This window comes from Lentinus tigrinus (assembly GCF_003813185.1).
Source record: "Lentinus tigrinus ALCF2SS1-7 unplaced genomic scaffold L226scaffold_25, whole genome shotgun sequence".
In the NCBI taxonomy this organism is placed as follows: Eukaryota; Fungi; Basidiomycota; class Agaricomycetes; order Polyporales; family Polyporaceae; genus Lentinus; species Lentinus tigrinus.
In genome coordinates, this window is record NW_027137934.1 from 1 (window position 1) to 21,536 (window position 21,536).

Consider the following 21,536-nt stretch of genomic DNA (forward strand, 5'->3'; position numbering starts at 1 on the left):
CAACACTGCCCCCCGTTTTGTCGGAAATTCTTCATGTCCGCCGGTTTTCCTCACCATTTCCCATCGACCGGATCCAGGCTTTGCCCGTCGTGTGGAGGGCTTGTGCGGATGAAGTCGACATGGTGGAGGATGGTGAAGGAGTTATCTAGATCCGGGCGCTCTCAACCCGAGTACTGGCGTCTACATACCTTGACCTCGACCGTGACGATCCTGCTGGGTGCTCATTACTTCATTATCGCAGACTCACAGATATTGCTTACCATGGGCTTCGGATTGAAGCGGATTGAACATACGAGCCAAGCTTTGAGACGCAGAAAAGCTCTGTATAGGTCAAGTGAGTCGATGTTACGACGCGTGCGTGGGATGGGCAAAAGCAGTTATCTTCATGCTCTTGTACGCGTGAAGATGCGAAGTGGGGTGTGTGGCGGTAGCATGTCAGGCTACGTCGAGTTTGCGAGGTCTGTGCTGCGATGGTGCGTCCCGACAGTCTTTCCTGTGTGTGTACGGCACCAACTTCGCATTCACAGAGTTTATCACATATCTTGAGCCGTCAGTGAAGCCACGCCCCACTGTCCTGCAGCCAACCCCTACGCCGAACATTAGCCTCTCCAAGTAACGAGCGTTTCCGAGCACTCAGGTCCTCTTTCAGGGTCCTCGTCGCTTCTCAAGCTTGCTCTTGGTTGGTCGAGACTCAAATTCGTGAGCAAAAGCGCAAGTCATCAGTGTTCTATGCGGGGTCGCGTATTCACGAGGCAAGAGGTGGTGGAAGTCAGGATAGTCTTGGACGAGGACGAATGAGATAGGCTCGGGAAGATCCATGTTAGTTCGTCCAAGGTCTTCCGTGCGCGTGCATGTTGCTGATGCCATTCGAACCCCACATAGGAAACTTTTGTCGAGTCTGGACCTATTCGTCCTAGAGAAACATGCATTCGGAAACGAAGAACCTCACTGAGTCGTACGTACAAGCCACAACTCCTAGCCTCGACACCTCCCGTCCTGCTGTCAAGCCGACTCCTCTGCCTTACGTCTTCATGCGAGTATCCGGCATGTCCCTGCATCTAGACCCTCTTCCAAGCTCCCCGTCGCTCCTCATCCTGGTACCACGCCACACAGCTCGCGATATGCCGCATCGCGAGCAGCAACTCGCGTCTCGTCCTCCACTGCTCGGGCCCACACGCGTTCTTGCCCCTCATCCTCCTGTCCCAAACTCCACACAGTGCCTCCAGTACACGCTGCGCGCGGACGCTTCTGCACCACTCTTCATCGCGGCACTCTGGCGTCTCCTCGACCTCGGATGTGAGCCGTCGGGTGGCGGCGTAGTGGCATCGAGATTGTACGTGAGTCCCGTCCTTCCTCAGCCCGTGTAAATCGCGTACTTCGCCTCCCCGGGCCCTTGTACGGCGGCGGAGGGTCGTCGTGCGAGTTTACGTAGGAGTTGCCGTGACCCTGCGCGAATAATTCCGGAGTCTTTGTGCTGCGGCGCGCATACGACGGGTCGTTCGCACGAAGGACTGCCGAAGAAGAGGAAGGCCGCGCTTCCGTTTCACTGGGACACAGTCGGCCTGCCACAGCGCTTCTGGGTGAAGACGGGCGGGCGAGGTGTGGCGCGAATGGAGGAGTCTTGGTCTCCGAGGAGGGCATAATCTGCGGTTGGGGCGGGGTGTAGCTGGAATCTTGGGTTGTTGGAGGTACGAGCATCCACTTTCATGGCAGTTGTATGAATTTCCACCGTCTGACGTTTATTGTCTGCAGAATGTCATATAATACGATGGGCCCCATGGTGACCTGCGGTATGGAGGTGAGCAAGTGGACCCACTCGCTACTGGCTCTTCTCAATGGCTCTATAGTAGTATTTCGAGAACACCTTGTGTGTGTTGCGTACTATGTAAGTAATTACTTGACCTTGTTCTCTTACGTTGTTGACGTGGGCAAGCACGTATGGTCTGTTGCGCTCAACGGGACAATAATGGCTTCAAGGAGTCGACTCAATTCGCCGCCGGTCGTCGGATACGAGGACGACCCTAGGCCTACGCTCATAATACGACTAATAGCTATGTAGAAATGACGACAGGGTCTACATATCGAGCTCATTCTTCCACGTGTAGCAATGTGAGACAGTGGCGTCATTTTGAGACCGGACGAAGCGCTAGCGGTTGTTGCCCCGCTTATCGTCCTCTCCACCTTGTCCCCGTAGTCCCCGGAGCGTGCTGCGACCGCCACCGTGAACGGAGCCGTGCAAACGTCCGCACCTTGGCCGAGGGTCATGCAACTCAGCGTTGCGCCTCCGAGCGCGACGTCGGGCGGGGGCGCTCCGCAACTGGCTCACCAATCGCTACGAGTCGCCATCAGAACCCGAGTCGGCTGTGAGTTAGGCGCAGCCTTCTCATGCTTCTCATGGGTCCCCGCCCCCGATCAGCTGGGAAGCAGGCAAAGTTCTATCAGACGCGACAGACGACCAAACCTCCGTCCTACATCCGGAACACGCCCCGCTCGCCGAGTCTATACAAGACATGCCGCTTGAGGCGCCGCATCGTGCTGGTGACCGCTTGGAGCCGCATCGGGGGTACCCTTTGCGCTTTGCCCCGAGAACGCCACGACGGAGGAGGTTGAAGGTCTACCCCACCAGCTCACACACTCCCCTCCATCCCATCCTCCACGTACGAGCCACGGTGCCGTAGCTCGACCTCATGGAGGTCCCTTACATCGACCCGGAACCGCTGTGAGTGCCATCTCTCATCCCATGATGCCCACGCTATGCTGAACAGATCTCGCTGTCGTGCCTGTCTGTTCTCAGGATTGCGCCCCTGGTACGTGAACGCTTTGCGGGCGCGTCATGGTATCCACTCACGTCTTCCCCTTGCGATGTCTAGTTCCTTGCCAACTCGCTGAACTGGCTCGCGCTTGGCGTGCTCCTCGTACAATGTTGTACGTATGCCTTCTTGACTTCCTCCATGACGTCTCGTTCTCACGAAGCTTGATTTCGTTGCAGGCTTCTACCTGCAGAACTTCCCCACTGATCAGCGATGGATTCGCATTCTCGGTATGTTGCGCATTTGATCATGTTAAGATCGGGGCTTGGCTGATCGGTGCGCGGACAGTGGCCACGATCTTTGTGCTCGAGCTCGTCCAGACGGCGACGACAACACATCAAGCGTGGTGGTACACGGTCACTAACTGGAATAACCCCTCTGCACTCCTGACGTTCCCGTGGTCCGCGATGACGGTGCCGATCATGGCTGGGATCAGTACGCCGATCCAGCTTCTCGTCTTCGAGACTTTGAGTCACTGACGCGCGGATCGGATCGTGTCTGCAGTTGCAGCGATTGTACAAATATTCTACGCATGGTGCGTGCTCAGATACATTCGTCATGGACTGGAATTGACTGTTGTGCGCAGGAGAATATTCGTGCTAGCATCGAACTGGTTCTTGTGCGGCATGTCCATTCTCGTTGTCGTGGTGAGTTGCTTTCATTTTCTCTTTTCGATCTGCATCCAACCTCTCCTCAGCTGGCCCTCCTCCAATCAATCACCTCAATCGTTGTCTCTGTCATGGTAAGTCCCGGCTTACTGGCTCCCCCCGCACTGGTCCAAAGCCGACGTGATGTCGCAATGCGCAGTTCGAACTGAACAGAACTCCTGAGGAACTGCTCAAGTTGCAGCACGGGTTCGAGGTGCGTCCTCTGCCAGCCTCGCTTTGCAAACAAACAAAGCTGACTCGTCGAAAGCTGTGGATCACGTCTAGCTTCGTCTGTGACGTCCTCATTGCCGGCAACATGCTCTTCATCGTGCGTGTACTATAATACCAGCATGTTGACACGACCTCACCATATGCGTAGCTGTACACGGTCAGGAACCAGAGCATATGGGAGCGGGCGAGCGGGTTTGTCGGGCGACTGATCGGTATCACCATCGGCACAGGAGCAGCTATCGCAATCTGCGGTGCGCTCACTCTCGCGCTTTTCGCCACCACAGTCGGCATGAGCTTCCAGTACCTCCCTGCGTGCGTCGTCCGTCTTCACTTCATAGTACCGAACACCTGCGCTAACGGAGCCGTCCGCATCTGCAGCGCATACATCTGGGGCAAGTTGTGAGTTCTGCTGCATTGTATTGCGTGGGGGCTGCTGATGGCGATTTCCTACGCATAGGTACTCGAACAGCGTGATGGTCAGCCTCAACTCGCGCAAGGCACACAACACGGTCGGGAGCACGACGACGGACTACGAGTCGTACTCGATGCGCTTCCAGACGCGCGACTCGTATCGTGAAAACACCTTCGGCGCAGTGCGTTTCTTCCCTTCTCCCTTCTCTCTTTCGTCTCTCCCTCCCTCCTTCCTCTTCCCCGTCATTCTCTCTCATCGGTAGCCCCGTTCAGCGTAGTGAACGTGAAAGCTGACAGGCGCGTCTTTCGACATGACAGGTATCCGAGGTCGCGGACTGTAAGTCCGCCCAACTCTCGCGGCGGGGCGGGGTCCAGCCGCGCGACTCGGACACGTTCTCAGCGCAGATGAAGCCGGGCGCGCGGAGCATGGAGGCCGGGAGCCAGATCTCGGGGCTCTCGGGGGATACCCGGTTACCAGTCTGAGCAATGAGCACGGGCCGATATGCTCTCGTTGCAACGCTGTTGCTGCTACATACCTTGCCTGCCGTCTGCCGTGGACAGGGAAGGCGGGAGGCTCTGTATATGAACATGATGTCCATACTGTATTATTGTCGCTCTGCGAGGACTTGCTATTTCCATGCTACATAGGGCCATCTGCTACTAATACCATGCATCACTTTGGACTTGGAACCCACTCACTGCCAGCAGGAGCTATGGGGCTCCCGGGGCCTCCGACGGACCAGGCGCATGTAATGGTGAGTCCGAGTCTGAATACCTTTCGCCCCGCATTCAAAGTTCTGATACTGTCTCGCGGCAGAACGCACCGCTCAGGCTGCCGTAAAGCGGCGCCAGGAAGGTTGCGGCGCTGCGTTTGACTCCCCATGGTCCCATCTCCTACTAAGTATCCTACTACAAATATCCCAGAACCTAAACATGGCTGCGACCTCGGATCGGACCGAGATGGCTGCGTACATATTCGCAATGTACTCTACGCGCGTACGTGGCCGACTGGCGACCCCCATCATCGCGCTCAAGTACTATCCGACTGGGACCGCGCCGCGCGAGGCTATCGCAAATACTGTGGCTTCTTTCTTCCTGCTAGAAATCGTCAAGAGGACGGAGCCTGATGGTTTTCCGGTGGAGTCTCGACTGCGACGAGCACTGGCACTAGAACCGATACTCGGGTTTCATCAAGTCCGAGAGGAGTCTCAGATCTCAGTGGTTCGACCGTATACCCTCGACTACATGGTACTACTACGTGGAGTGGAGTGCATGGTCTCCAGTCTCTCCGCCACCCCCTTCATTTCCGTTTTGACTGCGAGCAGACTTCTGCGCCCGCAATCCCGAAACATGTTCATCTCCGTATGATTGATAAATGCTTCCCCTCACCTGCCAGCGGAGCCCTTGGCATCCCCGAGTCGGAGGGGATGCAGATCCCGTTCAAGCCGGAAATTAGAGGGAGAAGCTGTCACCGCGGCTGGTTCTAGCTGCCGCACCTTCTCCCTTCTCCGCACTTTCTCCACTTCTTGGGCGTGAAGCTTATAAGGCCCAGCCCCGTTCAGCGTACTGCTCGGATGTTGGGCGGAGCCTCGGAGACCCCTCACGCCACAGTTCCGGAGCCAAGCCGGGTGAAAAGAGATTGCAGTTGAATAAAGATATAGACCAACGATACAACTGGGCAGATCGACCTGATATATACATAGCGCAGAGTTTGAGGTACAGCGGACGAACTGCCAAACTTGAAAGGCAGCAGAGTGAATGGTATTGACAGGAGGTAGTGACGGTAAGCAGCCCAGTGCTCATGATCAATCGCGCGCAGCGTGCTCGACGAGCTCCGCCGCGGCCTTGGACCTCGGCGTGATCGTGCTCTTGAACTTCTTCGGACGCCTGCGAACTGGTCAGCCACCAATGGTTCTCGACTCCTCACAGCGCAGAGAGAACACTCACGAAACACCCCCAGGCAAGAACTCCGCCGTCGGGAACGGCTCGCCCGTCGCCGCAGTGATGTTGAACGTCGCGAGGAACTGCGCAATCATAAGCCAGCTCGAGTCTTCCGAGAAGTACTTGCCCGGGCACACCCTGCGCGGTAGTCAGCACTCGACGCTCGACGCTCGACAGCCGACCAGAAGCCACGGCACGGCGCTCAGCACTCACCGGCGGCCGAACCCGAAGACGAAGCGGCTGGGGTCGTTTGTGCTGCAGTCGAACGTGCCGTCTTCGCGGAGGAACCGCTCGGGGTTGTAGGTCATCGGGTCGGGGTAGCGCTCCGGGTCGTGGCAGATGCCCCTGGGAGAGAAGCGGGCTCGTCAGTGGGGGTTGCGCAGTGAGGTGGGAGCGAGCGCGCATCGTACCAGACGTTGCCCATGACGATCGCCCCACCGGGAATGTGCATGCCCTTGTAGACGTCGTCCGAGCGCAGTTTGTGCGGAATGCCTGCGGAGCAGCTGCATGTCAGCAACCAGGCAACCCGCGAACGCGGAGGCGGCACGTACCGGTAGGAGCCGGGGGGTGCCAGCGGAAGGTCTCCTTCATCATCGCGGTGATGTACGGCAGGCTGTCCTTGTCCGAGTAGTCGGGGAGGCGGTGGCTGCCCACGACGCGGTCGATCTCCTCCTGGCCCTTCTTCTGGATCTCTGGGTAGAGGATCATCGCGAGGAGGAACGACTCAGCGTTGCTGACGGCCTACGAGGTTGCTTTATATGTCAGCACTAGGAACAGAACGCAAGCGGTTAAACATACGGTATCGAATCCAGCTGTACGCAGGGAGATACATCAAAGGTCAGCAAAACGGTTCGCGCGAGGATGACGACGAGACGGACCTCCGTATGCGAGCGTCGCGGTATCGCGGATCGTGTTCTCAACCTCTGATCCGTCTTCCGGGGCCATCTCTTGGAGGAGGGTAGCGGCGTACGACGTCCTAGCAGTTCCCTTTGCCTGAAACACGGAAGTGAGTGGAGTCCTAGCACTCTTCGAGAGCGAGAGAAAGAGACGTACGAGCGACTCCTTGACCTGCGCGAACGGCTTGCAGCGCATGTCCTCCAAGTCCGAGCGCCACCGCTGCAGCCCAGGCAAAGCAGTCTGGCCACCCATCCACGACGGGAGACCTTGCACTGCAGGAGATGACATGATCAGCTCGAGAAGGAAAGATACGCCAGAAGGCCGAGCTACGTACCAATAGCGAGGGGATTGAGCAGCCATAGCGGAGGGCTGAGGCCGACGGCGACGACGTCCATGACATGCTGCGCGGTCTGGACGAACGGATCCATCGCGTCCTCCACGGTGACACCATACGTGACGTCCATGATGAGCTGCCCAGCGCGACTGCAACGACAACGAGGAGCCGGTCAGCCTGGCGTTCGACTCTGCAAGACCTACTTTCGTGGCACTTACAGCTGGATGTGCTCAAAAACGCCCTCGGGGTCGCGCAGGAGGTTCTGGAGGTACCGGGCGACGACCATCCTGTGCGACGGCTCGACGGAGCGGAGGAACGCCTGGTTGGTGTACTTCTCCTGCAGCAAGCGTCGCTGAGAGCGCCACAGCTGTCCGTAGGGCATGAAGCCGAAGTTCCATTTACTGTGGCCGACGCTGAGAAACACGCCCTGTCAGTGACCGAGCGTAGCACATTCAGTTGCGACGATACTCACAGGTCGATCAGAGGGAAGGCAGGACGGTCGGAGTAGATACCGAAGCGGCCCTCGAGGAGGTCGTTCGTCGCCTCTGCAGAGTTGAGGAGGATGATCGACTTGCCAAAGACCTGCAAGTGTATGACATCGCCTGCGAGAATGAAAGGGCCAAGTCAGCAACTGGCAACTGGCAACTGGTCATGAGCGCAGAGCCTTCGTCCGAAGAGGAAGCGAAGAATAGCCGACGGGCAACCCACGCACGAGGGTCTCACGCGTCACATACCATAGATCTTGCCCCACTCGGCGAACGTCTGCCAGGGGTTGTTGCGCGGGATGTCGAGGATGTTGCCGATAATGGGCAAAGGCGTGGGACCAGGCGGGAGCTTCGACCTCGCGCGGCTGCGGCTCCAGTACTGCACGGCGGCAGAGACGAGCACCAGCAAGAGGGCGCTCGCCACAAAGGTGGGCGAGGCGCGAGGGGTGTCGATGAGAGCCATCTGAAGAGGACGTCTACGGCAGAGAAGGAGAAGAAGGAGAGGGAGTTGTACGGTCAACGGTAGCGACTCCCCCCGAGTCCGGTCTGGCTGGTCTTCAAGCTCAAGTTCCGCTGGACGGACGGGTGTCTTGTACGACTTATGGCTGATCCTGCAGGAGGCGGCTGATTGCAAGGCTGATTCCGCGGGTTCAGAAGCTGTGTAGCGTGCTCGAATGAGGCGAACAGCAGTTGCGCAGCGTGGCGGGTTGCACAGCGTCCGAGACCTGCAATCCGCGGAACTCGGTGATGTCGATGAGGGTGAGGCGTAAAAAGGGTGATCTGCTAAACTAGTCCCGAGTCCCGATGGCTATGTGGATGATGAGTTGGCGAGGAAGAGTCTAGAGGTCCCAAGAGGACGCGTGCATTACTGCATGCCGTGCGCTGAGCATCAGATTCGAGATTCGGGTATGCACCGAACATCAACAGATCATCAATGTCGAGATGAGAACCCTGTCTGTGTCTGTTGTCATGCATGTCATGGTCGGAGGAAGGAGGAGGAAGACCACTGACACCCCGCGAACCATTTTCTGGCGTCTGAGTCCGAGTGGCACTCCGAGTCGTGTCAAGTTGAACTCGGGTCGGTTTGACTCGGCTGTCCTGGTTGGTCTCCGCCTCGTACTAGTTCACCCAAATGTTTGATACTACATACATAGTCTTGCTTCTATATCCCTGGATTGCACACAAACGGGATCCGTGCTTCCTTCTATTCAAGACACCTTCAACCACCGTGACCCAGTACCCCGGTCCAGCTGACAGCCTGCGGCCTGATGCTCTACACCCGGTCCAAAAACTCCTGGTTCGCCGCCTCCTTCACATCCACGGCCACCCGGGCATACAGCGCATCGATCTCGCTCTCATACAGCCGCAAACACACACCGCGGCGCGGCGTGCCCTTCGGCGTGTGCTCGAGCGGCTTCGCGGGCGACGCGACGAGGATCATCTGCCGACGAGTGAATGGTGAATGTTAGTAGTGTCCGGTGAACGGAGCAATGCGGGCAGAGTCCAAGTGAGCCAGCGGCGTTTTTCCGCCGGGGGTAGCGAGATACGAATAGCGGATAGACGTGAAACGACTCGGGCTTACGTTCTTCTTCACCCGGGCGTACTCCGGTGCGCGCTCGTTCGCCTTCTCCACGCTCGGCCTATCGTGAGGTGGTGATACGCAGCACAGGAAAGGGATGTCAGAATAGCCAAAGTGAAATTCAGTGCAGAGTGGCGGAACGAACCAGATAGCGTCCACAAACTCCCGCAGCTTCTGCGCGTCCCCGTCGGGCACCTCGTGCCCCGCAGACGGCTCGACGAGGAGCCCCGGGTCGATGCGGTGCCGCCCAAACATGAGCACCGACGCGACGCGCGGGTCATGTGCGATCATGCCCTCTGTGGCTCTCCATCAGCACCCAACTACAGAGCAAAACGTCGAGAAAGTCAAAGCACCACGTACCAATCGGAACAGGGTTCACATTCTCCCCCGTCGCCAACACCAGCTGGTCGTCCCTGCGCCCATACACGCGCCACCGCCCGGCGTCGGTCGGGTGCCGCTCGAGCAGGTCCCCCACCGCGAACACCGGCCGCCCATCCCGCTCCGCATTCGTAACGTGCGGGAAACAGATCTCCGTCGGGACCATGATCGGCTCGTACAGCCCGACAAGCCCCTCGCTCTCAGGTTGGGGCTCCATGACGAACTCGATGTGGCGCGACATCTTGAAGTACTCCCACTCGTCTGCGGAGGGCGTGTCTTTCGGTACGAACATCGTCGCGGGCCCGACCTCGGTGCTCCCCCAGAAGGGGTGCATCGTCACGCCTGCGTTGACGAGCGCGTCGCCGAGGGTCTTGTTCACGGACGCCCCGGAGTAGACCTGTGTGCGCAAGTGAGTCGTGAGCTCTGTGCGGAGAGAGGGAGACGCACGATGCAGTCGAGCGCTTGCAGGGCCGGGAGGTTGGAGGGATCACGTCCCCATGCCTGGGTGGGGTCATCAGCGAGTCAGGCTCTGACTCGTTGGTCGAGAGCATACCTCGATGAAGACTGGGACGCAAAAGACGATGTCGCACTTGTCGGCCTCCCATGCGCTCAGGAAGTTCGCGGGCGTCGGGATGGTCGGGGGCAAGGTGGGCTTGTAGATCGCGAACACCGCGCCACTTGATAACTGCAAGCCAAGATTAGTCACAACAGTCCAAACCTAAACCTAAACAGAAGACACAGGAGAAAGACTCACCGGCCACTGCAAACCACATGGAGTTATTCAGTGAGTACGCGACATCTCGACATCGGCGTGCGGAGGCAGTAGAAGCCGGGCACTCGCAGGAGAAGCAGAAGTACGCACAATCAACGTGGCCAGTCCCATCGCATCTGCGGGGACCAACGAGATTCAGATTCAGAAAGCACGATGGTCGATGAGCCTCCACCGCAAGTCAATGCGGAACGCAGTTAGAATTTAGAGACTCACGGAACATCGGGTTCGTGTGCGCGGCGATGCGCTTCCCGGCGAGATCCACCTCTCCGTAGCCTGCGGGGACACCGCGCGCGATCATCAGCCTTCTATGTGGACACACAAAGAGCGACAGAACAAACTCAGCAAACTCACATGGGATGTTGCTGAGATTCACCAGCCCGCGACGCGTGATGCGGATAGGCTTCGGGAGGGCCGTCGTGCCCGACGAGTGCAGGATTATCGTCGTGTCGCCCTCGCTGATATCCGCGAGCCCGGGGTGCGCGGCGCCCTGCGCGTGATCTTCAGGGCGGGGCACGCTGAAGGTGTCGATTTGTATGCCCTTCTGCGCGAGGATGTCCGCAGCGCCGCGGATGAGGCCCTGCATCGCGGCGTCCGCGCTCACGAAGACACGCGTGGTGCCCGTCGCCTCGAGCAGGTGCGCGGTGACGACGGGGTTGTTGCGCGGGGAGAGCGGGTATGCGATGTAGCCCAGGCTCATGATCGCGACGTTCACGTAGATGTAGCTCAGCGTGTCTGAGCGCGCGGATGAGTGTTTGGGACACGGATGCGCGCGCGAGGGGGATGGGACGTACCAGACAGAGCTAGGACACCAATGATCGGCCGCTCACCCGGCTTCGTGTCTCTGACATGGCTGGAGATGATGCTAGCGACCGCCCCGATGCTCCTCCAGGCCTCAGCGTAGGTGATGTCGTGCGAAGTGCCCGTTTCTGGGTCTGAGTACGTGAACACGGCATGCTTGGGACTGTGCTCGGCGTGGTACGCGTAGAGTCCGGGAACGGAGAGGCCGTGGTCGAACTTGGCGGGCTTGAAGGTGGGATGGTTAACGCCTTGCGGAGTCGGGGTGTGGGCAGGAGCAGCAGGAGCAGCAGCGACAGTCATGGTGCGCGATTTCAATTCCGGAGTACTGTGTATGACGGGGGGTTTGTTTGGACGTTTGAAAGGTGCAAGTTTGAGCCACTTGGTGAACGGAGAGCAGCCTGGCATGAGTGGATGGAATGGAAGCGTGAGGAGAAGGACGTACCGAGCTACAGTACTTGAGAGGCGACTTGTTGCGTGTGCGTGTCAGGAAGCCGGCGAAGTGAAGTGCACACGTCGCCGAAGGGTTCGCGTGAGCGGTGCGAGGGCAGAGGGGAGTCTCATCTTGAATACAAAGTGCAGCACGATGAGGGGCGGATGAGAGAGACGCTGAGACCGAGGGGGCACATCTCTGCCGGCGGTATGCATGACATGCGTGATAGATCGGATCGCGAGCGGACGCGTGGACTCCATCAATTGAACGGAGACCTCGGACTCGAAATCTTGCGCCGTCTCTGGGGTCTGTACCATGAATAGACCTACAACATGAGCAATCGCAAGGCGCATCCGAGTGATCATGATCCTTCGAAGCCGCCCTTGTTCTCTTCGACGTAAATATGAATCCCGGAACAAGACGGTCATCAGCACAGATATTGAACATCAATACGAACCGCAAGCATCGCAGCCTGACGCAGCCTGACAGCGACCGTGCACCAAAATGGTTATGTACCGTACAGTACGGACTTTGCGAGCCGAGACTAGTGCCGCCGCCGCCGCCTTCTCAGGTTTTGCCACTGCGGCGGGGGATCACCATTATGAAGTAAAGTCGCATACGCATATCTATATCAAGCCGACAGTCCGTCGGACTACTTGGCAGAAGGCCCACAGAGTCGGATGCCAACAGTCATTGGCAGATGGGTGGCGCACCGGGGCCCGGGCACGCGTTGGTGCTTTTTTGAGCAGTCCATACACCTTGCCAGCATGAAGCCGTGGTCTTTCAGAGAATCTCAGCCTGGTCCAGCGGTGGGGTTCGCCCGGTAGTCCGACGTCGGGGAGAGAAGCATGCGAACGCAGTGCCGGGTGAAGCATGGAAGCAGAAGCTGCGTCGGAACGATGGAATTGGGTCAAAATACCGTAATGGTGAGGAACGGTCAGAAGCAGCCTTCGGATCTTCTGGCTTCTGAGTCTGCCTTCCGAGTCGGAACTTCCGAATCCCTAACCCCTGGTCTTGACGGGGATGTATTACTGCCCCTTCGGTTGGCCAGCGTTGGGCGCTTTTATGTATGTAGAGTTCTGCCAATGTGCTTGACATCCTGGTTCGTCGTGTCATGCAGTGAAAGCCCGGATGAACCTGGACCGTAGAGCAGCCCCTTAAACTTGACATTTCCAACAGAAAGGAGTTCTACATTCACGTAAGAGGTTCGCATGCCGCAGTGAAGGTTGCAACTGCGCAACTCAAATTGCATCCGCCAGTGCGCCAGGGCAGAACAGTCAGAAGCACGCCAGCAGTCGTCTACATGTTATGTATCATGCTAGTTAATTCGATGGAAACAAGTCAAGTCGCCGAAGCACCAATCAGGTCAAGGAAGCGCGGCGTCAAGTCGGCGTCCCAGCCAACAGTTAATAAGTAAACCAAAAATACAGCAGTGAGCAGCCATTTCTAGAGATCAGCACGGCCAACTCGGGGTATGTGCATGCGGAAGTGTGTGCAACGATAGCTAGTGACATGTCGAGATACAGAGACAAGAGAGACAGGGACAGGGAGGGACCAAAGGCAATAAAATAACAAGCACCGAGACGTGAAACATCAGTCGGAATCAGAAATCATGCGTAGTACATGCGGTAATACGCAGGCAGGGAGTGTGCTGCGGACAACCAGAGCTGCGGCGCAAGAAGCTCCACGTCAGCTCACGAAAGACAACGACACGGGGGCAACAAGATAGGCGACTCACGTTGTACCAGTAGAACGCGACCTGATACTCGTGCACGGTCTTGCCGACAACATACTGCGCCCCGACGAAGAGCCCGAGCAGGACGAATGTCACGCACGTCGCGACGTCGAGTCCCCACACGAGCGAGAGGCCGACGGACCACAGCAGCAGGGGGATGATGACCGTGAACCGAGCAAGGGCCCCGAATACAATCGGGATCGTCTGCCGGCCAATCGCGCGGTCCCCGTCGACGTCCTTGAAATCCTGCGAATGGATCGTCGTGAAGAAGATGCCGGTGCTCGCGGCGATCGACCACAGCGCCACGCCGTCTAGCGTCGTCGGGTCGCGACCTGCATTCCACGCAACACCGTCAGCCGACTGCCATGGTTTCCGCGAACTAAGTACATAGCACAAGCGAAAGCGAACGTACCGGCAACAAGCGTCGCACCGCTCTCAAAGGCACAGAATCCGAGCGCGTTGACGAGGTTCCTGATGACCCAGTGCATGCGGTGCGCACCGAGCTCGTCGTAGATGACGGTGAGCGCGACGAGCGCGATGCTGGCGTACAGTGTCTCGACGCTGTACCACGCGGACCAGGCCCAGCAGATGGGCACGAGCAGCCAGCGGAAGAAGAGCGCCTGCTGGAGCGTGAGGCGCTTGGCGGGAAGAGGCCGGTCGCGCTTGTTCATCTCGTCCTCGTCCGGATCCATGGTCTGGTTCGAGACGTCGAATTGCAGGACGTGCAGCCAGACCCAGAAGACGACGTGTGGCAGGCGCGAGAGGTCGCTTAAGGGAGCCGACGCCGCCGCTAGCGAGCTCTATAGAGTGGAGAAATCAAAGTCAAAGTCAGGGTCAAAGTCAGGGTCAGGGGAACAAGAATGGGGATGGGTACGTACAACTGGAATCACGGTTGTCTTGATGTCGGACTTTGTGAAGAGGAAACATGTGTGGAGGAAATACGGAATTTTGGCAAGCAAATGTGCAGACGTGCGAAGAAGCGACATCGTGTCGTGGGGTCTAGGCGGTCGAGGAAACTGGAAACAAGAAGCCCGGAAAGGCGGCAGAAGGAGAAAAAGAATGGGAAGATGTAAAGAGACGTCTACACCGGCAGGGTGGCAGACGGCCAAGTCTTAAAAGTACGCGCGGGACGTACGTGCGTTCGTGCCCACGGCACTGCATCATGATGAGCAGAGCTTCAGGCTCAGGCTCATGTTGATGTTCTCCCTCGGATGAAGTTTGCACGCTGGACCGACCGATGCTATGACAGGGTCCAAAGGATCTGCCTCCAAGGACCAGTATCCGGCCGAGCCTAACGAATCAAAGATCAGATTCGCCAGAGCTCGCCGCGCACCCAGCATCGTGCTTCTTGTGTTTGTGTCATACGTACTTCGATCCCGCCTGCGCATGCATTCGGATAATGTCGTGAGGGTGCGGGAGATGTCGCCGCTCGTGAGGCGGGGGCACCGCCCCTCCGACCGCGTTGTTAGTCCTGGATAGTCGAAGGCTGAGCGTTGAGCATGTGCGCAGTCAGAGTGACGCGTGATTGGTACTGGAAAGCGATCACAACGAACATGCTGAGATGAGGACCGAAACAGCGGACAAGGAGGACATTCCGACATACCAGTACCCATGGCACCGTAACCGGAGGCCCTCGCTACTGTATGATCGGACCGAACACGCGCGGCCTAATCGATATGCAACCGCACTGGACCGACTAGGTGGTGCGCCCGATGTTCACGGCATGATCTATAGGGCTATTGTCTGGATGTTGCATTCTCCGTGTTCTGCGCGCGAATTGCACGGGCTGTGAGGAAGAACAAGAGAAGCCGTACCTCGCACCGATAGCACCGGGAGTATGTCTCAGTCTGGCGTGTTGACATCTGTACGGTTCTTCGCTGGCCCCTCTAACTTCGTAAGTATTCACTCGAGTACACGTTCCAGGATAATAGTAGAGTGCATCAGAACTTCTGATTCTATGAACCGTAGAAGCAGAGCACTTACTGATAGCGCTTGGCTCAAATGATTCATTATACGCCGCAGGGCGAAGCACGTACTCAGCGCGCCGTGTTGCTCCCGCGGAGACAGATCGCAGTGCGAAGCGGCGCCGGGGAGTTCTGTATGTTTCACCTCCCATCGGGAATATGGCTCTTAAGCTTGACCCTGGGACCGTGATGTAGAAGATGTAAGTACCTCCTAGAACGACGATGCTGGTGTTGTGCATCACCATCGGTGCGCCGATATCATTCTAGTGCATTGGTATCAACGACCCGAGTGACTAGTAGCCGTGATGAGATCCAAAGCTATTGCGATAGTTTGTCACGGTTGAAAAACCAGCCCGGAGGCTTTGAGAGGTGGTTTCAAATTTTCGTTTATGCGCAAAGCGTGCATCATAGGAAGGTGATCCCTGGCGGAGTACGTCGTTCTGGGTGCATCGCCAGCTGCCGTCCACGGGTCTGTAAGTACTGTAAGTAAGTAGGTGGTTTGTGGATGGCGGCGGTCATAGTCTGCCAATTTTTGAAGTAGGCGAACCAGCCGCCCAGTAGGGATTACGTAATACCCTAATTTGCAACCCAACTTCGCGCCGCTGCACTTTTCAACTTGGCCACCACCACGACATGTGCTGTGTGCTCTCCTATGACTCCCAGTCTGAAGAAACCCCTCAGATAGGCTTCTCCAGAATGGAATCCAGCCTGGGACGACTTTACACCGTCCGTGCAGGTTGTACCTTTACCCGACCTTTACCACTGAGCTGGCAACTCAACTTCGCACTGACATGCACTGGCAGTGATATTCTAGCCCACCGAACGTTTGCACCCTCGATTGTCATGTTGCACTTCATGGCGTGCGGTTGATCGCACGTCTCGACGGCCTTGCAAGTCACGACGCGCTCTCAATCTGTCGAAGCGCCTTGCACAGACTTCCGCTTAAGCGGCAATCTATCAGGACCCAGACCGAGAGTGGACACCAAATGTCTATCCTTTGCATCTTCTTTGCTTTTGTGATGCCAACTTGCGCCCAGGGTTCTTGCGGAGATGTCCAGCAAGCTTCGCAACGCAACGTGGCGTTATCGATGTCGCTGTCCTGGGTTATACTCTTCTCCACGGTTCTCCCTTGCCCTCGCAGTCCGGGTCTCCATTCGCAACACGCCGTTAGCTTTCGCCGCATATCCGCCTACGCTACACAGTCGCAATGTCTGTCCCAACTGCATCCGAAATCGCTCGCGACTCGCACTACATCATACCCGCCGCTGATCCCGAGAAGAAACGGCGAGTCTCTCTCGCAGTGCTCCTGGCGCAGAGCTCGATGCTGACAATGTACGTCTTGTAGGCTCGTTACCCAATATGCTATGAAGAAGGCCATCTATGGATGGTCCACTGCCATCCCATCGTCTATTGACATATCGGGTATCTCGGAGGTTCTGGACGTCGCCGCAGGGACCTGCGTTTGGACCGCCGATTTCGCGCAGATCCCTGAAGTCAACGCACGTCTCGCCCTGCCATGCCGTCCACCTGTTGCCAACCCCATTCAGCTGTCCGCCTGCGACATTGAGACGAAGTTCTTCCCGGAGCAGAGTTTCCTCGACAGCTTGAACATCAAGACGTTCCACCAGGACGTGACGAAGCCGTTCCCGGCCGAGTTGCGGGGAAAGTACGACATTATTCATATCAGTTTCCTTCTGCTCTGCTTGACGGAGCAAGGATGGAAGGACGCGCTGAAGAACGTCCGAGATGCGCTTAGTATGTGTTGTCCTCACATCGCCCGTTATCCCCATTTATTCATAGCGGTTGCAGAGCCTGGTGGAATCCTCTTCTTGGACGATGCCGACCCAGTCATATATACAGAGCAGTCTCCACCGCCGCCGGAAGATGCTCTCAGTCACGACATCCCAGCTTCTCTCGGTGCCCCTGGTTGGCAAGGCAAGGCGAACCGTATCTACCTTGCGTTCGCTCTAGGCAACAACTTCGTCGTCGAGTGAGTGCCTACGATCACTGCGGCGCCCTTAGCAATCCCTCACTACGAACCTCAGCTTGACATTCCGCCTGCCTTCCATGCTCTCCGCCGCAGGGTTTACCCTCGCGGAGACCAAGCGTGGTTACGCTACTGCGGGGAAGCTCTGTCATACGTTCAGGGGCAACGCGGGGGATACATGGGGGTTTGAGGACTTCTCTATTGAGAACTTTGTCTTCATCTTCGAGCATCTAGCACCTGCGCTTCTTGCAAAGGGAGAGCTGTACCAGCCCGACGGCACCAAGGTCACCTCGGAGCAGGAGATGCAGGCGATGCTGCAAGAGATCAGAGACGGCCTTCGGGCCGGCGGGGCTGTGTCTGTCGGCAGGTACTTCATCGCAAGGAAAGCGGGAGAATAAATGTACGTCGCCTTTGTTCCAGAGACGGCCGAGCTCGCTCAAAGTGTGCCGTATTCGACCGTATGTGGCGTATGTATTTCTGACTCGCTCACCATCTGTTCAGGTTATGCCCTTCGGGTCATTGCCGCACCGAGCACACGGCACAATTGCATCTGGAACATGTTCTAAACCTGTGATATCACAGGCGCTTAATCACAGTCTTCCTTTCGGAGATCGAGTTTTTGATCCAGTCTGCTGCGACATCGCTAATCATGCAAGTGCGCAGGGCATCGCACCTCCATCAGCCATCCATCTTCGCCCGATGTGTCTTCTGTTCAGCTTCTCGATCTATCATGGAGTAGGAAGAACGGCAATCGGTGTTTAGCTTGGTATACGAGCGTGGTGCGCGACTTCGCAGACTCCCAAACACTTTCTCAGAGGCTGTGACCAGAACACCCGACTGCCCCATCGTCGTGAGCTGCATGCCAAATTGCCTAAGCACTGCGCCCACGCTGATCCGTATCGACGCTTTCAGGCAGGTCATCATGGCAGATTTCGATTTCGCAGGCCTGTCGTTCGAACTTGGCGTGCGCCATCATCCGCGCTACGGGCCTACGGCATCTCAGACGCCTGCAGCTGATCCTCTCTCGCCATACACCGGTGACACGGCCACATGCCTTGATGCCCTGCCTTCGCGCCGAGGTGGGACGAGACGACGGACGTTTCAAAGCATCTTTCCGTGATTCACACGCATGTCTCGATGGTGCGCGAGCAGATACATATTTGTGTACGGCCTCGAGGCATATCTACCCCCGCTGCTCAGAGGACGCCAGCAGGGCGCAGGACACCTTTCCCTTCACGCAAGACGCTCGCGCTCACGCCATGGACTCCGCTGCCGCCATCCCAGCCATCGACCCCCTTCCGCTGTACGTACGCCTCCCTGTTGTGGGCGTCTTGGGCCGAGAACTGACCGCCGGCAATTGCGTTGACAGGATCGGTCCTTTGGTACGTGGTCAACGCTCGCGACGCTCGTCGTACTCGGTTGACCGACTCGGCTCGCCCTTCTGTCATTCTCGACTCCCCACAGTTCTTCGCCAACTCATTGAACTGGCTAGCGCTTGGAGTCTTGCTTGTACAGTTTTGTGAGTACTGTTCACCATTGCAGCCGCCTCGCTTGTCGCTGACCTGATCTGTCGTAGACTATTATGTTCAGCACTATCCTTCCGACAGGCTATGGATCCGTGTTCTGGGTGCGTCTTCGAGCTCGACTTGTGCCGTACGATTAGGATAGTCCATGCTCACCGGGCGGTGGTCACAGTTTATTGCGTGTTTGTCCTTGAGTTAGTCCAGACGGCCACGACAACACACCAAGCGTGGTACTATGGAGTCCAGGCATTCAACAATGTTCCTCTGCTTTTCACGTTCCCGTGGTCCGCAATGACTGTGCCGGTAATGGCCGGAATTAGTACGTCTTTACTACCGTTTCACTCCCGATCCCGAGAGGCTGATGGTCTTTCTCTGCAGTTGCCGCCATCGCCCAGGTCTTCTACGCATGGTACGTCCTCAGCTCTTTCGAGACGATAGTGCGGAAACCGACTAGCAATGGACATGCAGGAGGATATGGGCACTGTCTCCGAACTGGGTCCTGAAGATCGGTGCGGTTCTGGTCGTGCTGGTATGCCCCACTGTCCCGCTTTCAAGCTTCCCGCTAAGTACCCATCCCACAGCTTGCGCTACTGCAGTGCACGACCGCCATTGTCGTTTCAGTGATTGTGAGTAAACCGTTGTCGTCTCATCCGGTGAGGGCTGACTTACGTCTCGCAGTTCGAGCGTAACCGTACCCCTGTGGAGCTTGAGAAGTTGCACCCTGGCTTCGAGGTACGTCTCTCAGCACGCCGGGTTGGTAGTGATGCACTGACGGATATGCATCGATAGACCTGGATTTCCGCTAGCTTCACATGCGACGTGCTCATTGCCGCGTGCATGCTCTGGATCGTATGTCCTTTGTTATACTCTCTATTCGTTCTCCCGTGCTGACGTTCCGAACTAGTTGTGGCGAGTCAAGAGCAAGAGCATTTGGGAGTACTCCAACAACGTCATCGGAAAGCTCATCGGTATCACCATCGGCACCGGTGCAGCCATCGCTCTTTGCGGTGCTCTCACTCTTGCGCTCTTCGCTACCACGGTCGGCCTGAGCTTCCAGTACCTCCCTGCGTACGTGTGGCCGCTCACTTGAAGCGGACTGAACTGCATTCACCGGGAACTGATCAAATGCGTCTCGTAACAGCGCATACATCTGGGGCAAGCTGTACTCGAACTCGGTCATGGTCAGCCTGAACTCGCGGAAACCGCAAACAAAGCTCGCAAACACCACAAGTCAGGCCGACTCCTTCCCCATGCGCATCCAGGTCTCGCGCGACATCTTCCGGGACGGCAACGCGCCGCCATACCGCGGGGTACGTTTCCCTCCCTTCCCGTGACTCCGCCGGTCTGACATAATGGACTGACTTCCGTGCCTGCCTGCCAACAGACTTCCATGTCAGTCGCAGACGTCTCCGAGATCAAATCCGGCTCTCTCGGCGTCGACCCACGGCGGCCAGCGGACTCGTTCGCTCCGACGAAGGCAACCTTCGAAGATGTCGGCGACGCAGTATAGGGCGCCCTCTGGCGGTGTGTGTATAAGATGGGGGATATCGTTATTGACTGTCGTTGTTGTGTGTGACATTACTATACAGGCCGGAGAGGCCACGATATCTATGATGTAGCTGTCTTGAGGGATACCACTAGTTGTACAAGTTGCTATTTATGCAGCGTCCGCTCCTTTGTGCGTTCAAGTTTACTACCGACTATGCGTGGTATGCAGGGAGATGATGGCCCCGAGTGGCTTCTCACAACATGTCGGGGACGGGGAGCATGGGAGCATGGTTTCTAGGGCTCAGGGGCAAGTCCACTGTCACCGGGCTCTCCGGCGTCCGACGCCGACTGCAGTCTGTGGGACGCATACTACTAGTAGCTCGGCGCGGTCAACGCATCAGATAAGTGCGCAGTATGCTGGAGCCTGGAGAAGCCATCTTTCATCAACGCAGCACGAACAGAGAAGCAGAAGAAGCCCCACGAATAGAGCCATGCAGTATTGGATTGCCGTCGCAGTCCCCCTCTTCTGTTCACGGTAATCAAACGTATGTCATCACCAAGTGGCGGGCGGCGGCGGGAGACTCCGATGAAAGGTCTTGCGAGTGTCTCGGAAGGGGAGTCCAGAGGGTCTCACACGGAGGAAAGCGTACCCACGACAGTCGTAGAACCACTTGAGAGGAATCCGGCGGTCGTCGGAGGATGCGCATACACATATGTCGCGTAGTGAACTGGAGACGTCCGCGGGTACCTCAGCAGTAATATCTAATCCGAAGTCAGGAACATCCCTCTGAAAATTCACTCACCTGACCTATGAAGAGTCCTGGATCACGCTGGGTTCCCGGGAACTTGGAACTGACAGGGACCCCGGGCCTATAGAGACGTCTTGCGTACTAGGGCCACGAAGAGCGCCTTGTCAAATCATGTAAAGAGTGGCCGCACCTAGATCCAAGAGCATGAAAGGCGAATGTTGCCTGGAATACGGTCTCGCCGCGGACAAGTCTTGCATCGGAAAGCGATTCACCAGGATCCGCCCACAGTTTTCCGCAGAGAAAACTCGCACATGAAATTCAACCAAGGAATTGATAGAGAATAACACTTACCAGCGATCTTGCGACCTCGCGTCATG

General features: G+C 57.2%; 8 protein-coding genes across 8 annotated transcripts; 4 read left to right on the forward strand and 4 right to left on the reverse strand.

Moving 5' to 3' along the window:
* Positions 1–2,476: 2,476 nt before the first annotated feature.
* Positions 2,477–4,154, forward strand: L226DRAFT_159496 (uncharacterized protein). Its single transcript, XM_067672517.1, has 12 exons — positions 2,477–2,719; positions 2,795–2,807; positions 2,871–2,925; positions 2,990–3,040; positions 3,099–3,245; positions 3,315–3,345; positions 3,397–3,457; positions 3,508–3,552; positions 3,618–3,671; positions 3,726–3,785; positions 3,837–4,000; positions 4,067–4,154. The coding sequence occupies exons 1-12, from the start codon at positions 2,688–2,690 to the stop codon at positions 4,089–4,091; spliced, it is 738 nt and encodes a 245-aa protein (XP_067532556.1). The 5' UTR covers positions 2,477–2,687; the 3' UTR covers positions 4,092–4,154.
* A 1,567-nt stretch (positions 4,155–5,721) lies between these two features.
* L226DRAFT_537421 (cytochrome P450) lies at positions 5,722–8,709 on the reverse strand. The gene is made up of 12 exons (XM_067681323.1): positions 8,006–8,709; positions 7,744–7,873; positions 7,490–7,684; positions 7,272–7,420; positions 7,094–7,209; positions 6,919–7,033; positions 6,839–6,852; positions 6,592–6,781; positions 6,451–6,532; positions 6,254–6,385; positions 6,047–6,178; positions 5,722–5,986 (listed from the first exon to the last, which is right to left on the reverse strand). Exons 1-12 carry the CDS (start codon positions 8,217–8,219, stop codon positions 5,905–5,907), a joined length of 1,551 nt encoding a protein of 516 aa, XP_067532557.1. The 5' UTR covers positions 8,220–8,709; the 3' UTR covers positions 5,722–5,904.
* A 123-nt stretch (positions 8,710–8,832) lies between these two features.
* Positions 8,833–11,662, reverse strand: L226DRAFT_537423 (acetyl-CoA synthetase-like protein). The gene is made up of 11 exons (XM_067681324.1): positions 11,277–11,662; positions 10,837–11,217; positions 10,699–10,758; positions 10,576–10,601; positions 10,468–10,473; positions 10,267–10,398; positions 10,161–10,214; positions 9,696–10,110; positions 9,481–9,631; positions 9,339–9,396; positions 8,833–9,197 (listed from the first exon to the last, which is right to left on the reverse strand). Exons 1-11 carry the CDS (start codon positions 11,581–11,583, stop codon positions 9,030–9,032), a joined length of 1,758 nt encoding a protein of 585 aa, XP_067532558.1. The 5' UTR covers positions 11,584–11,662; the 3' UTR covers positions 8,833–9,029.
* Positions 11,663–13,316: 1,654 nt separating this feature from the next.
* On the reverse strand, positions 13,317–14,434 carry L226DRAFT_467492 (uncharacterized protein; the record flags this gene model as incomplete). The annotated part of the gene is made up of 3 exons (XM_067676066.1): positions 13,317–13,780; positions 13,861–14,248; positions 14,327–14,434. 3 exons carry the CDS (start codon positions 14,432–14,434, stop codon positions 13,317–13,319), a joined length of 960 nt encoding a protein of 319 aa, XP_067532559.1.
* Positions 14,435–15,071: 637 nt separating this feature from the next.
* L226DRAFT_159817 (uncharacterized protein) lies at positions 15,072–16,020 on the reverse strand. Its single transcript, XM_067672518.1, has 2 exons — positions 15,621–16,020; positions 15,072–15,557 (listed from the first exon to the last, which is right to left on the reverse strand). Exons 1-2 carry the CDS (start codon positions 15,655–15,657, stop codon positions 15,145–15,147), a joined length of 450 nt encoding a protein of 149 aa, XP_067532560.1. The 5' UTR covers positions 15,658–16,020; the 3' UTR covers positions 15,072–15,144.
* Positions 16,021–16,776: 756 nt separating this feature from the next.
* Positions 16,777–17,797, forward strand: L226DRAFT_547045 (uncharacterized protein; the record flags this gene model as incomplete). The annotated part of the gene is made up of 3 exons (XM_067682467.1): positions 16,777–17,167; positions 17,213–17,402; positions 17,458–17,797. 3 exons carry the CDS (start codon positions 16,777–16,779, stop codon positions 17,795–17,797), a joined length of 921 nt encoding a protein of 306 aa, XP_067532561.1.
* Positions 17,798–17,853: 56 nt separating this feature from the next.
* Positions 17,854–18,304, forward strand: L226DRAFT_159851 (uncharacterized protein). The gene has a single exon (XM_067672519.1). It carries the CDS (start codon positions 17,904–17,906, stop codon positions 18,159–18,161), a length of 258 nt encoding a protein of 85 aa, XP_067532562.1. The 5' UTR covers positions 17,854–17,903; the 3' UTR covers positions 18,162–18,304.
* Positions 18,305–19,009: 705 nt separating this feature from the next.
* On the forward strand, positions 19,010–20,012 carry L226DRAFT_467535 (uncharacterized protein; the record flags this gene model as incomplete). Its single annotated transcript, XM_067676070.1, has 7 exons — positions 19,010–19,241; positions 19,301–19,331; positions 19,391–19,451; positions 19,504–19,548; positions 19,601–19,654; positions 19,712–19,771; positions 19,827–20,012. 7 exons carry the CDS (start codon positions 19,010–19,012, stop codon positions 20,010–20,012), a joined length of 669 nt encoding a protein of 222 aa, XP_067532563.1.
* Positions 20,013–21,536: the final 1,524 nt, after the last annotated feature.